Raw genomic sequence first — 19,425 nt, 5'->3', positions numbered from 1 at the left:
TGTGTCGAAGGCCAGCAGATGCACCTTCAAGTGTACAGAGGTAACAGATCTGCTGAGTGCCTTCTTTACAATGTCACTTTTCAGAATACCACTACAGTTAAAAGGAGAAATTAACTTCAGCTAGTGTTCTGATTCATATTTCAGGGTCATATATTTCCTCGATGTTGTGAAAGGTTGTGAAATGTGTTTAGCACACCTTGGAGGAGCTAAGCATCGGCAAATCCTAATGATTTTGTGGCAATTGAGCCTTCATGGGATCGAGCCTTAAAATGGTGGGAAAAGGGAGTGAGAAACGCATCCTACAATAACATGACAACCAGAAACAAAAATACTCCACTGAATCCCATTTAAATAAAATGCTGCCAATTCTGTCCTATGTAGCAAGACTTGTGACGGCAAAGACAGAGGATGAAGTGTCAAATAATTTTGGAAATGCACTGGACCACATCCTCAGCAAGTGTATACCAGAAAGCCACTGAAGCTACACTGATTTACATTTACAGAGGATCTGGCCACTAGGTGTAAATTTTTGCTAAGCACTAACTCATTATCCTTGTGTCACATGTGACAAACACTAGCCTCCACTGAGCAGAAAGGCTTCCTACTGCCTCACTGGACACCACCGTTTAGTCACATATCCAGCATTATCACCGTGGCAACCTCTGGGTAGAGGCTTTGTGCATCTTGGATGCTTCATTCGACCTCTTAACAGCTGCTGCCATGCCTGATTCCAAGTGCATCACTCACAGATGCTCTTCTGCCTGCATCTTCAGTGCACTTCCAGGCTGGGATAATATCATGGAATGTGCTTTGTCCCCTGCTAGGGAGGTGTTGGGGAGAAATTTTTGTATTCTGAAAGTGTAGCGTGGTTTGATCTTTAATGGCCATCTCTGGTGGGGACACAACTGTATTTTGTTCTTTTTCTCTGAAATCTACTTCACACAAACACCCCAAGATGGATAGGAATATCGAGTGAACAACTGCCCATCCTTAACCGTGCTGTGCTCCAAGATCCTCAGCCTAATTAAAAGGTAAAAGAGGTCCCAAGCCACATGTGCTGCTGTATGTGTGTGTGTGTGCTTACTTTCTTTCACTACTATGACAGCACATGCTCTTACAAAGCTATTCAAGGCATTAGAAATACAACTCCTCCCTCCAGTGCCCCATGTGTGTGAGCAGCTCAGGCTTTCTGCTTCAGCACACTCCCATTTGATCACTGGGCTGACAGTCACGACTCTGTTCTACACCTCCAGGCTTCACAGAGGAAAGAAGGACCAAGAAAAACACAGAAACAGGCACATAACTGACCTACAGAGCCATCAATAACTTAATTCCCTTGCAGCAGAATTACATAGGGGAAAGAGGGGAGGAGGAAGAGGAGGAGGAGGAGAAGAAAAAAAAATCCAGAGAATTCTAGCTTTGCAAATATAGTCAAATTGAGAATGAGAGGAGTTCATTTGCTCTAGAAGAACAGGGAAGAAAGAACAGATTAAATAAACAAAAGCAGGAGAATATTGTAGCTCCCTTCACGATAGCAGCAGTATTATTACAGAAGTAAAATGATTCCTCCGTGCAGCACTACTGAAGTCAGCATGGACAGCGTGGAGAAAGAGAATGAACTGGAGAATACAGATCAGCCCCCCTCTCCAGCATCTACTACCAGCCAGGAATCAAAGGTATTTCATCTATGTGATACAAAAATGCACATGTTATTTTCTTCTTTGCTGACAGTGTATGTTCTTAAGTTGGAATTCTGAATTGGGATTTGAAATGACAATTTTTTGTGGTTTTCTAACCTTAATAAGTATTTGTAGTAATGATTATGTTGCAGAATTCTTACCTTTTTACCTAGGCAGTTCAAGAGGTCAGACTGAAAAATACCTGTTTTTGAGATGTTGAAGGCTTTCTTATAAAGGAGGAAATCAATTATTAAATAATGTATAACCATTTCCACACTTGGCATCAGAATGTTTAAAAGGTTTTCACTTATTCATGCTTGGAAAGACTGATTGAGTAGCAGGTTCAGTGAGGAGGTGAATTTATTTTTCTTTCCTAGGAGACCCTTTAGTGAACTTTGGCATTCACTGTTAAACAAGTCAGTAGTTGAAAAGGGGCTTAGGAAATCCTCTTGGCGAGGAATCTCTACTCATACCACAGTTCATGGATTTTTTCACCACCTTTTATCATTGACCTGGTTCAACTTACCCAGCTGAAAACAGTCATCCAGTTCCACTTTCTGTGCTCTTACATTTTTAATTGACTCACACAAGAGAAGTTTCTCAGTCGACCTGTGATTTGTTAGAAAAAGTGATGTGAATGTAACATGGTAGACTTACAAAACAGTAGTTTCAATATCTTTATTATTCTCTAAACAGGCGACTATGATCCTAATAGTTACTTATTTAATATTTGCACAGTGAGGGCACCTGGGAGCCCCAGTCATAGACCCTGACCCCATTAAGCTAGGCAGAACAAACTATAGCCCCTACTCCAAGGAGCTTACAACTGGATTGGGCATTTCAAAATGACCATGTCTGTTCTCAGTTAATTAAACAGCTAAGGTGGACCTTGCAGCTGCATTTAAATTAGATGGCTCTTTCAGCCCATTAAGTAAAGACTATGACATCGTTCTGCAGTAACAATTACTAATCACTCTGGCAATTTGATAAAGCAAAATGATAACGTTAATTTGAATATTTTTGGTGTAGACCACTGTAGAGAACAAGGGAATCCCCTAAATAAAGGAGTGCCATAATAAAAAAAGGGAAAGGCCCCCTGCATCTACAGTAAGAACTCAGTGCTGTAGTAAGCTATCAAGCTTTGCAGCATCCCTGTAGAACGCAGTAGTGCTTTTATAGAAGAGGAAAAACAGGGTTATACAGTAAACCTCTGTTCCCCAGAATATGTGCTTGGCAGGGGTTGAACAACCTAACTTCCAGAGAAATCAGTAGGAGTTGAAAGCACCTCACAGCACTTGCTTGGAGCCAATCAAAGTGCTGGAGGAATTCTGTGAGGTCCTGTGTTCAACACGTGAACTGCCACCAGGCTGCTAGGACCAGATTGTCACATGCATTGTATTATGTGCTGGGCCCTGGCTGTGGCTGCTTTCTGCAGTGAGATACTGTCCTCAAGCAGTGACATGCAAAGAGATATAAAACCTGAGGTTTCACTTTGTGTTTACAACTGTGTGCAAGAGGCATTGAGTGAATGGGTCCCAATAGCTCCATGACCAGCAAAAGCTGAATATTCATAAACCTTAATATCAGAGAAATCAAAAATCTTGCATACAAAATTATTTTCTTTTAGCCATCCATTCATAGCAGTCCTACCAATGCCAATGGAAGTTAAAGACATCTGGCAAGACGGCACGATACTACTAAATGATTCATGACCTAACATTATTATCATTGGCTTTGCCAGGCTCACATCTATGAGTTCTTGAACTGATATACTGGAGCAGATGTCTGTGCAGTTTAGCAGCCGATGCTATTATTTGCAAGTAAATACAGTGTATATGTAATGTTTATAACATATATAGTATATGCTGGGGATTTAGATATTATCAGAAAGGAGAGGGGATTCTCCTTTTTATATTAAAAGCCAAGGAGGTTTCTGTTTGCTTGGTGTGTTGTGATAAACATGTTTTAGCTTTAGTAACAAAAGGAACAGTTGAATTCTCAGGTTTATAAGGATAACGTTTGTGTCACTTGTTGCTGAAGAACATTTATACTTTTAAATCTATTCTGTGACCCCTCCATATTGATGGTGGAATGGGATCATTGACAGTATGCACAATGACCACCTTAATATCAAACAGGGAATCCTCCAGCAGGTTAAAGACTTCTAAGAAACATACATAGGACTGGAAGGGATATCTTGATTCAAGAAGTCTACGTCCCTATTGCAGGCAAAAATGATCTAGAATCTCATGAGGCCAAATTTCAGAAAATGGATTTTAAGCTTGCATGCATAAAACCATGCTGAAGGGGTGACAAGGATGGCATGCTGGAGTACCTGACTAGCATGTGGTTGAGATTCACCACTTCAAGCAATGGGAGAAGTAGCTGAAATTCAAAAGGATCTCTTAGGCAGGAAATTAATGGTGAAAAATCTGACTTCTAGCAATGAAGATTTGTGCAAACATTTGAAAGATTTTGAGCAGGCATTTCTAATTGGACTACTGCTCATGTTTTAATCATGCCTGCCTTATATAGAAGGTATATTCTAATCCACAGTGAACACGGCTTTGTACAAACATGAGCTCACCCACACAACACTCTGTTCGCTAAGTTTTAGGAACCTCATTTTACAGTTGAGGAAACTGAGATGCAGAGTGCTTAAGTCCCAGATATAAACTCTCCTGTTCATATTGACTACCATGTTAGCGAATAAATTCAGTGAGATTATTCTTAGGGTATGGGCATGCATACATACAGAGCTGTTTCAGAAGGGGAGCTGCTGATTGGGCACATGCAGCGACTGTTATGTTATTGCCCTGAAAGAAGCAATGTTAATGTTGGTGCTGTTTAGCTACATTTCTATTGTTCCTTGCATGTCCACACACTGTCACAATATAACAGCTGCCGCAGTTTGGACCAAAGGTATCCCTTCCCTTTTGAAATGGCTCCAGATGTGCTTGTGTCGTACTTTGAGCGAGGTACTACCAAGCGTGAGGGAGAAGATTTAATCTGACCCTATGTCTGTGCTGCTTCTGTGGAGCTCCAGGGTTTGCCCCTCTAAAGCACACCACAGCCCTCTTGTTCTGCTCCACATGTGCCAATCCAAGAAACGAGGTGCCGAAGTCTCCAGAAGGTATAGTGCTCTTGAGACTGCTCCCTCCATGGTACTGAAGAGTAGCAGTAGGGCTGTCCTCAGCTTCACTGCCTCATTTCCATGTGTGCAGCAAGAGAAGGTGGCTTAGTGGGGTGTCTGAAAGAGCTGCTCCTTAGGCTTGCCAAAGAAGTGATAAAGATGCGCCCGAAGAGACTTGCTCCGGGACGCAAAGAGCTGACAAAGGAGGTCTGCATCTAACACAGCAAATGTTCAGGAGAACATAACTTTTAGGGCCACACTCATTCCTTTAACCTTGTTGCTGATTACACCTGGTGTCAGGAAACATCTCTAGCCCATGATATAAAGCCACAAACATATTAGTAAAATGGGACTTCATGTTAAGAAATCCCCCCATATATTTGCTTCTCAGTAAACATGCATTTTCAGATAATCTCCCTTTGGGCACTTTACACGTTACACTGTAGGTGGTGTCAATTCGAATGTGTATCCAGGGGACAATAACTGTTATAACTGAGCTTACTTGTAACAGAATATAAGTTTCTGCTGTGTTCAGAAAGCCTGTAGTTGGAATGGATAGGAATGCTGTGATAATAACAGTAATTTATTAGCTCTTGAAAGCATTTATTTAGCACCTAAGAACTGTGGGACTGGGTGCTTAAGGTATATTGTAGGAACAACTTTATGTGCATGCAGAATGAATGCATGTGATAATTATATTATGTACATGGGGGTAATTATTGGCTTGACACATTTTGATCCCTCAGATCCATCTAGGCGAGTGATTGGCTAGTTTTTAGTGGCGTTCTCTAGATTTGCATCTCAAAAATAAGAAAATGACTAGGGAATGTGTTCCTGTGTGAAGAGTTGTGTGTCCAGGCTCTAGTTACTAGTGCCCCTTCTGGTCCTTTGTAAAAGTCATATACAATTTAATAGTAAATTAAAACATTTCAACCTCAGGGCTACATTACCAAGTTAAAAAAAAAAAAGCTGTATTGCTGCTATAAAATGTGATACACAAATTAGAAAACTGTACAAAGGAAAACATTTGCTATTAATTTCAACAGGTTTGGGTGTAAGTTATATGAAAGCTTAGTAGTTCCATCCCTATGAAACTCAGTAAGACTTTTGTAGGAGGATATGAGTCTGTCTTTTGATATCTATACTTTTACTTGAGTAGTATCTTGGTATCTGTAACAGCAATTCAAGTCACATAGTATATTTTAATAATATGGACAATTCCCCAGAGATAACAGAACAGAAAGTACCCTTTACATATTCAGATTCCAATTTCTAGAGGTGTTGAGCACTTTTATTTTCCATTGATGTCAATGGGAGCTATAGTTTTTCAGCGTATTTAGTCACTGAGTCTCTAGGGTGTGATTTTTTTCTGTTACGCTGAGCACCTGCTGGCTTCCACTGAAATTCATCCCAATAGTTTTCACTTTCTTGGAAGAAAATCAGGCACTCTTTCACATGTATGCCTATTTCCATCCACTCTTGCAAAGTACAGCTGTACTTACATGCATGAGAGTCGCACACCTTTGTGCTCTGTAGCTTAAATATTTTCATGAGGACCCTAAACTGACTTGCACATTGAATTGCTTGCATTCCAGATATTTATACACTTGAGATACCTAAGTGTTTTTTGCCTTGAATGTGTTTTCCCTTTAAACCAACTTGGCTTTGTCTGGCTTTAACATGTTAAAGGGATTCTCATGCAGCTGAATCTACTAGACGCCAGATAGCTGGTGACCAGTTTTTAGATGAACAAAGACAACAACATCCAAATTTAATGCTGTCTAACAAAAAAAATTACAGTTTATTTGTACAAAAAAACCTAATTTTTGACACAGCAAACGTTGTAAGATAAATTCTGACAAAGTAAAACCCAAGATGTAACTTTTAGTATATTGAATCTTCCACACAGCAAGATTCAATTTACTGTTGAATCTCCTCAGTTTGTGACTAAAGCAATCCAGAAGTTTGAACCCACACTACCCACCACATTGTTAGATCTTTAAAGTAATAATGGTTAATCTGAGCTGGCTTGGACAGCTTGCAACTCTGTTGGCTTTAATAAGATTATATCATACAGGATTTGCTCTACAAAGTTTAATGGCTATCTCACTTGTATAAAGAGTTAATACTTTATGAGGCTCCATAGATGGTAATTAGTCAATGAATATTTTAAAAGGGCAGGGAGCATGGCATACAGTTAGCGTTTCACCCTCCACATTGGTGGATCCAGTATGCAGTCTATTACACCAATGGCCTTCTAGAGAATATGAAAACAGCCTTAAAAATCCTAAAGGGAAAACACAATTATTTCCTATTCTGCCTCAGAACTGTTTTACATGCCACTCCATAAAATGGTGAGTACATAATGGTGAAAGTAATGTTAAGCAGAAAAAAAATGAGCTTAAATACTTCTTACCCACAGTTTTTTTTAAGTGTTTTAATAGAAATTTGGCTGAAGATTTTAGGCAAAGGCTAGATCTAAAAAATGTTCTGCTTTTTGACTCTTCGTTTGTTGTACTTGTTGATACAAGTTTCTTTTGACTTTGTCCGTTCTGTCTCACCTCCCACTTGTTCATCTGCTGATCAAATCCGGCCTTTGGGAAAGTGGTACCCTGAGCAAACTTGTATTTTGGTGGCCCTCCTCACACCCCAAAATCATCAGCGCTGCTGCAGGCAGAGGCAGTTGGGCAGGGACTCAGAGTGCAGTCCGGCGGGAACGCAGAACAGCATAGTGTGCCAAGCAAGAAGGCAAGTAGGCACAGCTGCTGCGGTGCGGGAGCAAGGCAGGCAGACTGGAGTAGGTACCACCCTACCTGCACATGCCTGGCCCAGCTTTTCCTGAGCAGTGACTGGAGGCAGGGGCAAGCTGGGCTGGGCACCAGTCCATCTGGGGCATAGATCCACCAGGGCAGGGGGAGAGCGCTGCTGTGAGCATGGGCTGCTCACATGTGTATGCGTGTGTTTGCACACCCGACCATGGCATCATGGGTGGTTGCGCATGTTGCCCATCCCTAAGGCTGTCTGTGTTGCTGATGAAATAGTTTGGGACTGTAATTAGGTTTCTTTCTCTGTAATTAGGTTTAGGTAATTATCTTCGTTTTGGGGTGTCAAGATACCTGAAGTAAAATGGGAAGTAACTTAGTTCTTTCTGATTTCCTTTAACCTACAAACCCTGCCATCCAAATAAAGACAAATTCCTACTGCCTCTTAACAAACATCTGGTCTGTCACTGGCTAATAATGACTTGACTCAAGCCTTGTGTGAGAAATGAATTTGCCAAAAATAAGTTGTTTTTTTCACTGAAACAAAATAGGCAGTTTTTGCAGGAAGATGCTCTCATGCAGTGGCAATACGTAGGGGGTGCACAGGGGTGCATATGCACCCCCTGAAAGCACTGGTGCACCCCTTAACCAGCCACACTCCCCACTTAGGTGATAGGCAGGGAGGGCAGGTGGGAGTGCCTATGTCCCCCCTTCAAGCACTGACCAGGGAGTGGGGACACCAGGTGAAGCGCCACTGCCATTCCCAGTCAGCATTGTCAGCCATAGAGGGAAATCTCCCCACAAGGCCATGCAATTGCTGAGGCGACCCTCCCCCTGGTTGGCAAGATTGGCTGCAGGGGGACCCCCCGCCCTGGTTGATAACTGGCCACTGAGAGGGCATGTGCTCCCCTGACTCAGGTGGCACTAGTCGCCCATGCTGTCATGAGTACACAGAGAGAAAAACTTGGTCAGTTTATCCAAATGTACCTCAGTTTTTCAGATGTCGGTGCCTGAACTAGGCCCCATTAATTGCTGTGTGCACCTACCTCTTGCACAAGTTTCATTTGCACACACAAATGGACATTCGTGTAAAATGGGTAACTTTGTACAGGGTGAAATTCTTCTTTCCTTGCTCGTGGATGCCCATTTCTAATAGAAGCATGAGCAAATCTTCCAAGTTCTACCACCCAGGTGTCTATCTTTTCAACAGGACAACCTGAGCTGACTGAACTGGACAAATGTTGACTCTGAATTTCATTTCCTGTTAGCACAGGAACTCCATTGAACTCAGTCAGTTTACCAGTATCACAAGAAACTTACAACCTGAGTGAGAACTTATCTCAGACAACCTCCAATTTGTACCTGTGATGTTTATAAACTAAAATGAACTTCTTCTGCTTTTAGCATGGATCATTTAAATATTACAAATGACTTACAAGTCACCTTTTAAGAATGTCCTGTCAAAGTTCACATGCATTCCCCCAAAATAAGCACACCTGAGTTACAAGGCCATGGAGTGTTCTCAATGCACAGTGCATTTTGTAGCTGACCTGTTCTTAACTGACAGTAGTAATGTGACAAATCCTATCAAACTAAATTGCAATGACTTAGGCATTTGTCATGAATCACTCATACTGTAGCTATTTGAGACATCATTCCATTAGCAACCATAGTACTGTGCTGTTTCCCAGCTACGGGAGTTTCCAGCTCCCCACCTGGAATTCCTAAGTCTGTTCTTTCAGTTAGTTTCAGTGACAGTGCATTTCATTATCATTTTTTTTAAGCTTGATGCAGATAAGCTATTAACTGGCACTTAGAAATGCAGCTTTACTAAAACACCACACATGCACTGCTTTATTAATGATGAAGGTCATTTTTGCAGCCCACTCTTCTAAAAGGAAAGCAAAGTATAGCTGACCTATAGTACCTAGCAGTTAGATTTTGTTCAGATCCAGTTTATAGTATTTTGCTGTGTGTATTTTAACCTAATAAATTAAGAATTTAGAAAATAATCCTCCCCATTCCCACTCAGGTCATTCCTCTGAGTAAAACAAAGAAAGATAGGGCTATGTAGGCATGATGTAGGTCACAGAGCAAAGGTAGTTAAGTAAATTACAACTTGCAATTGCAAATTATATTGAAGAGAATTGTAGAACCAGATTCATACCTCGGTTACTCTTGTGACACTCCATTTATTCCCATAGAAATCTACAAGATTTACACAGTTGTAACTAAGAAGAAACTTGGCCTAGATTATGAAAGACTCAGAAATTTAACAAGATGCATGTAGCTATCCAAAGAGGTGCCATTTCTGGAACAGAGATATATAATATAACTGATAATTCACCATCAACTTAAAAGCTGAAGTAATGATTCAGTAAAAACAAGCTGCTTGGGGATTTACTAGTGAAACTGGATACCTTGCTCCCATCCCATATACACACCTACCTTCTCTCTATTAGTGTAATATTCCAACTCAGAAAGGCAGAGATGAAAATGGCATTGCACTGAGTGTACATATTGTACATTAGGCCGGTGCAAAGCGGCTAGTATTCGCTTTGGATTTGGCTGATTCAGGGGACAGTGATTAGATCTGGTGATTCGAATCACTGTCCCGAATCAATTTGGCTGAATTGGATTTGGAGATTCAGCTGCTGCTGAATCGACCAAATCTCCAAATCAAACAGGCCCCATCCCCCACCTGCTCTCTCAGCCCTGTCAGTGGCTGCCTCGCTCGGCCCCAGAGTCCCGGCTCTTTAAAATAAAAGGCCCATATTCACTGGCTCCTGCCAGGTACGGGGGTGATCCCCACTGCACCCCACTGCCCCATGCTGCATGGTGGGGGGCTCTGCCACGAGTCCCCAGAAGCCCCAACAGCTGCTGCAGTGGCTGGTGAGTGCAGGATTTTTGGGGTGGGGTGTGGGGTTTAATGCTGGGGCTGGGCAGGGCAGCCATTGATGGGACTGGGAGAGCAGGCGGGGGTCAGGGGGAATGGGGAGCAGGCAGAGGATGGGGCCCGGCAGAGGTCCTCTTCTTCCTCCTCCAGCCCCCTCCCCACCAACTTACCGGCATGGAGTCCAGCTCCTGCTCCCTGCAGTGGTGAGCGGGAACTGCCCTAATCTCCAAATCTCTCTGAAGCTCTCCAAGTCTTTTCCGAATCAATTCAGAGAGCTTTGCATCAATTCAGAACTTTTTCTTGGTCTCCTGATTCAGTTTGGATTTAGAGATTTGGCCGCTGCATCAGGCCAAATCTCCTCCAAATTGAATCAGTACCTGAAGCTTCACATAGCCCTTTTGTACATGATGAAGACATTTTGTGATACAGATTAGCATAGTTCCACCCTGCTCTGTAGAACTAAATGGAAGATCTGGCCAATTGTTTCTTCCAGTATAAATTAGGTGTTTTTCAGTTTTAAATCAATCAATGGCAAGGTTCTCAGCTGGAGGAAATCAGCAACACATGAGCTTGCAGTGTGCAGATCTCTTGATTTTTTTCACTATAATACATAACGTGTACAGAATTGAAACTCCTTTTAAAGGAAATATTTAGGAAATTAATGTAACAGCTTTTTAAAGTTTTGCTAAACATGAGCGGAAAGCAAAGCTGGCCAAAAAAGATTGGTGAAACTTTTTTTTGGCAAAAATGCCATTTAATTGAACCAGGCATATTTTGCAGAAATGCAGTGATTTTGATGAAATTTTTGTCAGCAAGTTTTCTCAACTCCAAGATGAGCTTTCTTGTCAGAATAAGTAAAAGATGCATGCCAGAAGAGAGAATCCAGTGGTTAGGGCAGTGAGTTGGGATGAGCAACCCTTGGGTCAAGTCCTTGTTGTGAATTCAGAAGAGCAAGAATTTGAATCAGCATCTCCCAGATGCCAGGTGACTGCCTGCACCGCCAGTCATTTGTTATTCTGGGATAGTTAGGTCTTGTGTACATGCCTATACACATTCTCTCTCTCTCTCTCTCTCCCCCCTCCCCACCCTCCCACCCCTCTTACAAACATGCCCACACACTTTTGAAAGATCACACTTTCATCCCCCATTGCAATGAAAACAAACTTCAAAACCTTGAAATTTTTCATTAAATGGAATTGTTGCTTTCTAGCCAGCCTAATGGAAAGTTACGCACCTATGACAAAAAGAGAGAAAATTGTGAGCCTATCCAGGCTACAGAACTTAAAGGGCTGCTATTAAACTGTAGCTGCAAGATGAATCATACAGCAGTTCATGAAGTATGGGAAGAGAGGTCTCTTTGGCAGGTTCACAGCAATTGTCTCTATTGTCAGTAGTTAGTCTTGATGACAAAAATACTTAATTTCTTTTGGTTGTCCAAGGCATCCAAATGAACAGTCACTCACTCACTTGGTCTCTGCCTTCCAGTGTTTATCTCTCTCATCAATTTGTTCCTCTTCTCACCTAGGCTCTTTGATCTCTTGTCATACAATGAGCCAGGCCTTGCATTGTTTGCAAGTACAAAAATTCCAGGGTCGAGTCTAGCTCAGTTTAAAATTGCCTATAAAGAAAATGCATGATAGCCCTTTAAGCAAGGGAGGGAGATGTTTTATAACTTAGTGCTGCTAGGGCTCTGGAGTTCACATGTCATAAGTACTGCTGAAATAAAGCAAACTCTAGGGACTTGAACCTTTCCTTTGTTCTGCAAATGAATCATAGCTACTTTCCGTACAAAGAAATACCTGACTGCTGCTCCTCTGTTAATTGACATGTATTCCAGTTTAACTTCCCTGAGACGGTCAGCATCACAAAGTGTGTCCCCTGTATTTAGATTTAGACTTATTTCCTTCCTTCTATTAATTACATTGTTTCTTTTTTTACATAATCAATTATTTGCCACACCAATTTAAAACCTTGGAAATACTATTTATGTTAAGAAAAAAAGTGTTGTCTTTTATTTGGGCCTCTGAATTTAGTGAATAAAGTACCTCAAAGGACCTTCTTCCCTTTGCTTTACTAACAGCCCTAGCAGATCCAACTCCTATCGCCTCAAGTACAAAAATGAACTGAACAATTATAAAATCAAAGTTTCCCAGTGGTAGTAAGTCAAAGTCTCATATTTTATTATAGAATTTAAAAATGGAATGTATTTTCTTAAGTCAGTGATTGTAAAACCTTGCAAAACTTTTCCAATTCACAACCCAGTTGAGCAAAGCCTTTTTGGTTATCAATAGAAAATGTAAAAAATACATAATGACCTTGCAAGCTATCTCCTGGGCCCTGGCCAGGAAGGGCCCTTTCCAGTGATGAACTAAGTTCATTAGTTGCTAGAAGGATTTTCATTCAGGCTTTTGTAGGCTAAAAGATATTGCTTTTGCCGTGATTCCCAACTTGGCCTTAGTGACAAATGGCACAAAACTTTGACAAATTATTACTTTGAGATCATCAGAGATTAAATGGATGGCAATAGCTGCAACAGAACTACTCTAATATAGATAAATGGAAGGAGTCTCTTCAAAGGCTCAGGAAACAAAGGCAGGTTTGGATTTTTTAAAATGAAGTAGGCCGTTGCATTAAGGAGAGAACACAGGCTGCACTATCCAGTCCCCAGCAGTCGCCTGGTCAGTACAAAGATTTTACAACTGGAGAAGTTCAAACTTCTACAAATTGATTACAAGGCAAGGACAATTCTTTGCATAAACAATATGTAATAAATACACTCTAACACAAGCAATAACCTACAGAACAAAGCTCATCCTCTACAGCCATTGCTGAGACCCTGAGAAGATCTTTATCCTACAAGCTATTTTTCCTCCTGGCCAATTCATATTTTAGGGAGGCTGTGAATTCTAAAGTGAGATTACAATTAGGAAATAATTGACCCAATACAAAGTTATAGTCACCGCTCCTGTTGTTCTGGACAACAGTAGTCCTTTGCTCTCAGAGCCATAAGGTCAAATTCTAAGTGGCATTTAAGCATCTATATCACCCTTTCCCAGCCTCTGAAAAGTTATTCATTCAGAAGGTGGGTGGGTCCTCCTCGCTGGTTCTTGAGACCTAGTTTTCCAGCTAAGATACAAGTGCATTACAAAAGATGTGTAGATGTGAAGAGAGTAGTTCTCCATGTTAGTTTGAAGTTGGGCAGAAAGCCAGGCAGGGTGACACCTCAAAAGGCTAACTAGTTCAGGAAGGCATCAGTTTATTTAGACTACAATCTACTTCATCAGATACTAAGGATGGACTAATTTTCATATTTTAGGGACACTACTTCTAATTGACCAGAAGGAACAATACTTCATAGCATAAAGATCTTCTCCAAGGAGCAGAAGTTGCTGGTAGAGAATCATCTGTATGTTCCTTACATTCTTGTTTGTGTTACAGTGTGTTACTGCATATTCTTTATGATACATTTAGAAATATAAAAATAATTGGAACAAAATGTTTTCCTTTTCAGGTTTTCATCTAGGGTGGAATTGGATTGCACTTAAATTCTCAGGTACTATTTAGATGCTTATTAGGCACAAGGGATCTGTCTGAGTCTCTGCTTCTGCAAAGTGTTACAAATCTGTTAGAATATTTGGCCCCAAGACAGTACTGTATTGAGCTCAGACAAGTGTGAGCTCTGTATCTATATACACAGAACTAGATGGAATGTTCCTAATAAATCTGAACCCTCCTGCAAGCCTGGATCCAGTTGTGGGAGAATTTGTGGCTTATTCCAGAGCTGCCTTTCCTTCTCTTCCCCTTTTCTTTCCTTCTCTTCTCTTCAGATGAAAGTGCTAGTAGCCATTATCATGACCTCTAATCTCAACAGTGGCAACATGGCCATTCTCCTTCCCAGCATACGTGTAAGTGATCAGTCTGATTTTTCAAGGACTAAGAATGCAGCATTGTACTGTTGATCCCTGGGCTAGTAGCAATTGCTGGAAAATGAGCAATCTCATGTGTCAGAGCATAACTTCAGATACTGAGTTTGGAACATCTTTGTTGAAGTATTGGTGTTTATTAAATCAGCTCATTGCACCTAGATACAGTAGAATAACTTATTTACCAAGTACATAATTCAAAGTTGCAGGAGTAAAAAGGAGTGAAGGCAGTTATATGGGAGCCTGTAATGTGTATTTTCCAACAAAACTCACTAGGTCCCATAAGGATTCCAAGGGACTGTGACCTGGTGCACTGTAGTCTGAAGGAGAGCTGGTGGGGGTCATGTTTAATTACCCTATTGAAGGCCTTTGAAGTTATTGCTGCCAAAATAGACAGATGAAGTTCAGAGCTAACTATTCATTTACACATATAAAAAAAAAGATTTCAGCCAAATTGTGCTTTGTAGATGAATGATGAAATACAAAAAAAAGAGAAGGATAAGCTGTTGCGTTGAAAACAGGAATCCTCAAGTTACATACATAGTAGTGGCCTGGGAGTGAGGACAAAGATGTGTCTTTGAGTACATGAGTATTAATAGGACTCCTAGGCTATACTGAGTCAAAAGGCCAGAGGCTGAATTGATTCAGTCTTTGCAGATTAGTCTAAAATGCACTGATTAATTGAGACACAAGTGAACACACATTTTCCTTTGACTCAGGAAATGCAGCCACATGCCTTCAGTGGCTCAGGCCAGAAGCCTGGGGGCACTACAGCACAGTTCTCTGGCATGTAGCCAGCATGGGCTGTGTGTTTGCTTTCTCTTTCTGCTCCCCCAAAGTCTCTGGGATTTGCAGTCCAGAATCAAACAACAGGACCTTGCAGGATTACTCATCACCTCCTCTTCCTGCTTCCAGGTGCCTCTGGAATTTGTAATCCATAGTAACAGCCAACACTAAGTTTGAGGAGGGGGAGGGGTGTTTAACCCTCTCCCTGGCCCCAGACCCCAGCTGGGGTTTACCTAGGAGGCAGCCCCCCACCCCTGCAGACTGGACTGCATCCCCAGGAGGACTTGCCCTGCCACCCCCTTGTCAGCCAGCCCTCACTTCCCCAGCTCAGGAGCAGAAGGGTGTCTCTGGAGCAGACAGCAGAGCACAGGCAAACCCAGGGCTGCAAAGCATGCTGGGATGCTGGGGGACTCTGACTTAACTTCTACCAGGAAGAGATCTGAGTTTCATAAACTGGTATGACCCAAATCAGTTAAGTCTGATACTACATTCAACAAGGTTTATCTTATACCAGTTTCAGCCATTTTGAAACTGGTTTATGTGCCCTAAGTGTCTGTTCTGTTACAGGTTTAAACCAATGTTGATCACATAAACCAGTTTATGTGCGACTTCTATCTCTAGCCCTCAGGTATGGCAGCAATATACCCATGCAGGAAGTTCACAAGAATTCCCTGCCCAGCTGACACAATCCAAACCTAGCAAGTAAGGCCACTCTGGGGTGTTCGTATAAAGGTGCTCTCAAGCATGTTCTCAAAAATGGCTTCAACGCTATATTTCTACAAAAACATAACACCCAGGGTTTGCACCCTGAGCAGGTGGGGCTGTGGGAGGGTGCAGCCAATGGCCTAGCAGGGATGGTAGTCACCATTACATGTTAAGAAGCCCATTGCTTAGAAATGCTACTGTATTTCTAAACTGGATTGTGCAGGAGAGAGAAGATGGCTGGGGTGTTCCCAGGAAAATCTGGCTTACACATGCTGCATACCCCTCAGCTGCTTAAGGTATATATCTCCTTTATTGTCTTCTAGGAAAGATCTTTGTGAACACTATTCTATAAACGATTCCTCTTCTAAGCACACTTCTCCTATGAAATCTGCTCCTAAGTATGTGTATGTATAAAGATGTGTATGTATATATACACGACTGTAATGGGATCATTATTCATAACCAGCCCAAATGCATGCTAATTTTTTCTCTACACCACACATACCATATCCAGGATGCACACACACATTATAGAAACTCTATTTGGGGAATATTTTGCAGGGTCAAAAAGTATACTGAGATAATTTTTTAGCCTTTTGTGGGTAACAAGCCTTTCTTACAAAGACTCCAATTCTACAGGGTCCTAAGAAGACTGCAAAAACCTTTAAAATGATTTAAACAAAATTTCTCCATACCAAAAAAAAAGGCACAGTTCTAAGGTCTGTTGGCTAAGACTTCTCCATGACGGGAAACAAAAATGTATTTCAGTAAGAAACTGAAAAATTTTACTCAGTTTCCAATTCTAAACCTGCAGTGCTGCACCATATAGCAGATATGGAAGCCGTGACATTTTTTTACAAAAGAACTGTAACTAATATAACTAGTCTAAGATTTGGATTATGTCTTCAATGAAGAAAGGTGGATTCTTAACATCAAGATAGCTGTCTCAGTGTCAGATGAAAAACAGGAAGTTTTTATTTGATGTAGTTATTTGACATCCATCCTATAAACCCAGTTGCTGTTTACCTTGACTTTCTATATTCAGGTAAAAACAATAATGGCTTGTTTCCAGTAGGATTTTACATCAGGAAAGCTATCTCAGCATAAAAACACACAATTATACAAGGAATCATGTCCATCCTAAACCTTTTCCAGGGATTATTTTGGAAGGAAGTTTCCATAGTTGGTGGAGAGAAATATTATTGTTGTGTAGGCTGCTTGTGTTAAAACAACAGCTGTCTGAAGATTTTTGGGGGTTTGGAAAGTTCAGACAGATACCAAAGCAATGGATTGGTGGCCCTAAGGGAAGCAAGCCCAGTGAGGTGATAAATTCATATACTGCATGACTCTACAGTTTATCACCTATGTCTACATATATTTAAATGTTCAGGGGCTTGTAGGCAGGCACAGCCGCTGCATCATATCTATATAGTGCCAAGCAAGTATTTGGCACTATATACATAATAATAATATTCTCTGCCAAGTTAGAATGAAGCCCTCTTCAATGAAGTGTTGGCTTCCTCTGTTTGTAAAGCATTTATCAAACTGATGCTAAACAAACATAAAGTAGCAATAATCACGAGACAAAGGGGCTGACTGAGGCGGAGATACATGGTATTGGAAACCGCTTACTGAAGGGAACTGGTGCTGCAGGAGTCATTTTTAACAGTTGAAAATATGTAAATGATTTAGAAGTAGGAATTAAATACTAGCTCTCTAAGTATGCAGACAGTACTGAAATTGGAGACAAAACAAATAATAGGGAATATGCAATTACACTGGAAAGGCTTTGGATTGACACTGCATTTGTCAATGAGTTGCTGCCTTATCTAGGGCCAAGTAACCAAGCTAAGAAACATGAGCTAAATACAACCATGGACTTGCAGTTCTGGATTTAGGACACTTTGTTCCCACAAAACAAAAGCTCCTAAATCCAGGAGGTTGATGTGGAAACAATCATTCAAACTATTCAAACTATAGGGCTCACCGGCAGTATAAAAGCAAAACAGGGTTGAAACAGCAACAGGAGGGGATATATTTACATTGTAAAGAAAAGCTGAAACATAAGGCAATGAAAATAACATTATATTACAAAGACTTGAGTTATGAAGGAAAGCTAAATTAAAAAAACCCCAAACAAACAACTTGAAAGTAGCCTAAGGGCCTTATCACATTACACTTAGCACATGTTAACTGCACTTAAAATGCTAGCATCCAGAGTCACTTACACACATGTGGGGAACCTGCAAATCCGGTGCATCAGTGCAGACTCAATTAATCAAGTCTGCTGAAGCATATAAATAGATACACTCTGGCAGCCTTGCATGTCATGTGTACCAATGGCGCAGCGCACCTCCGCTCTGAGAAATGGCTGCGGTGCATTTTGAACTAAAACACCTTCAACATGCATTAGTTGAAAGTGCACCATCACCACTTTCTCAGCGCTATGTCACTGGTACACATCAGTGCAGGCACTTTTAATTAGAGTGACTCTCTAATTAAAAATGCCCAGTGCTGCATTGGGAGCATGTGTAAAAATGTCCTAAGTGTGCAACCAGAAAAACATATGCTAAGTGCCATCACAGCACAGCAAAATGGATTTTTTTCAGTGACAAGTATCTCCAGATTGTATTACCTAACACATTTTGAGCTAATGTCTGACTGCTCCAAGGACATAATAAGGACACTCTAGTGCCATGGGGAAGCTGGAACCAACAAACAGCTTTTTGTCAGTCCCAGCCCCACCACACCAGTCTTCAACAGGCTCCGGCCCCCATGTTGCACCGCAAGACACGGATGCCTTCAACAGCGCCAGTGCTTAGGACTTGTTTTATTTAGATCATAGTAAGCATTACCATTCAACTGCTCAAAAAACTTTCAACCTTGTAGCAATGCTTGCAACAATCTAAATAAAACATGTCCTAAGTATAATGTGTAATAATGCCCTAAGAGATATCATTTAAATAATTGAAAACATAAATAGATGTTCTTGTTTTCTCATGGAGAAGAACTAATACTAAGGATCAAGCTAAAAAATCCTCAACTGAATTAAAGCTTTCTGGGAAAAAGTAACTGGAGAGGGGAGAACACAGAGCAGTGTGCAGGAGGGTGCAAAGGCTCAAATCAGCCATGCCACGCACATCCACATTCAGTTTCAGGACTTTCCCAAACTACAAAGTGCTCCAAGATATTGATTCAGTCCATCTCTGACTATAAGATGAGACACCAAAATCTAAAACTGTTAAAGCTCTGCTACTAAATAGGAAATTCTCACAGAAAGAATTTGTACAGAGGTTAATAAGCAAAAGACTCAGGTGGCAGAGACGCATTCAAGAGACATCTATATTTGTTTCTCGGGAGGCAGAGGATTGACTAAAATAGTGAGAAAAATCAAGATGCTGGAATGAAGATCATTCAGATAAAGGGAGGTATGCTGAGCCCAGGTGGCCTTTTCCTGCTACAAAAATCTCTTGCTTCTGTCAACAATGCAGAGCTAAAAATAAATTTTTCACCCTTTAAAACACACAAAACACTACAACCA

General features: G+C 41.1%; 1 protein-coding gene across 1 annotated transcript in view; it reads left to right on the top strand.

Annotated features, from left to right (window-relative positions):
- Nucleotides 1-1,222: 1,222 nt before the first annotated feature.
- Nucleotides 1,223-19,425, top strand: part of STAC (SH3 and cysteine rich domain) — a 107,534-nt gene continuing 89,331 nt past the window's right edge. Inside the window, exon 1 of the mRNA XM_090050285.1 lies at nucleotides 1,223-1,676. Coding sequence (XP_089906411.1) covers nucleotides 1,560-1,676 — 117 coding nt within the window. The 5' untranslated portion in view covers nucleotides 1,223-1,559. The remainder of the gene's footprint in view (nucleotides 1,677-19,425) is intronic.

The sequence above is a fragment of the Crocodylus siamensis genome, chromosome 5 (assembly GCF_052110815.1).
Source record: "Crocodylus siamensis isolate JL-2025a chromosome 5, ASM5211081v1, whole genome shotgun sequence".
Classification (NCBI taxonomy): domain Eukaryota; kingdom Metazoa; phylum Chordata; order Crocodylia; family Crocodylidae; genus Crocodylus; species Crocodylus siamensis.
This window is presented reverse-complemented; position numbering and strand designations above follow the sequence as displayed.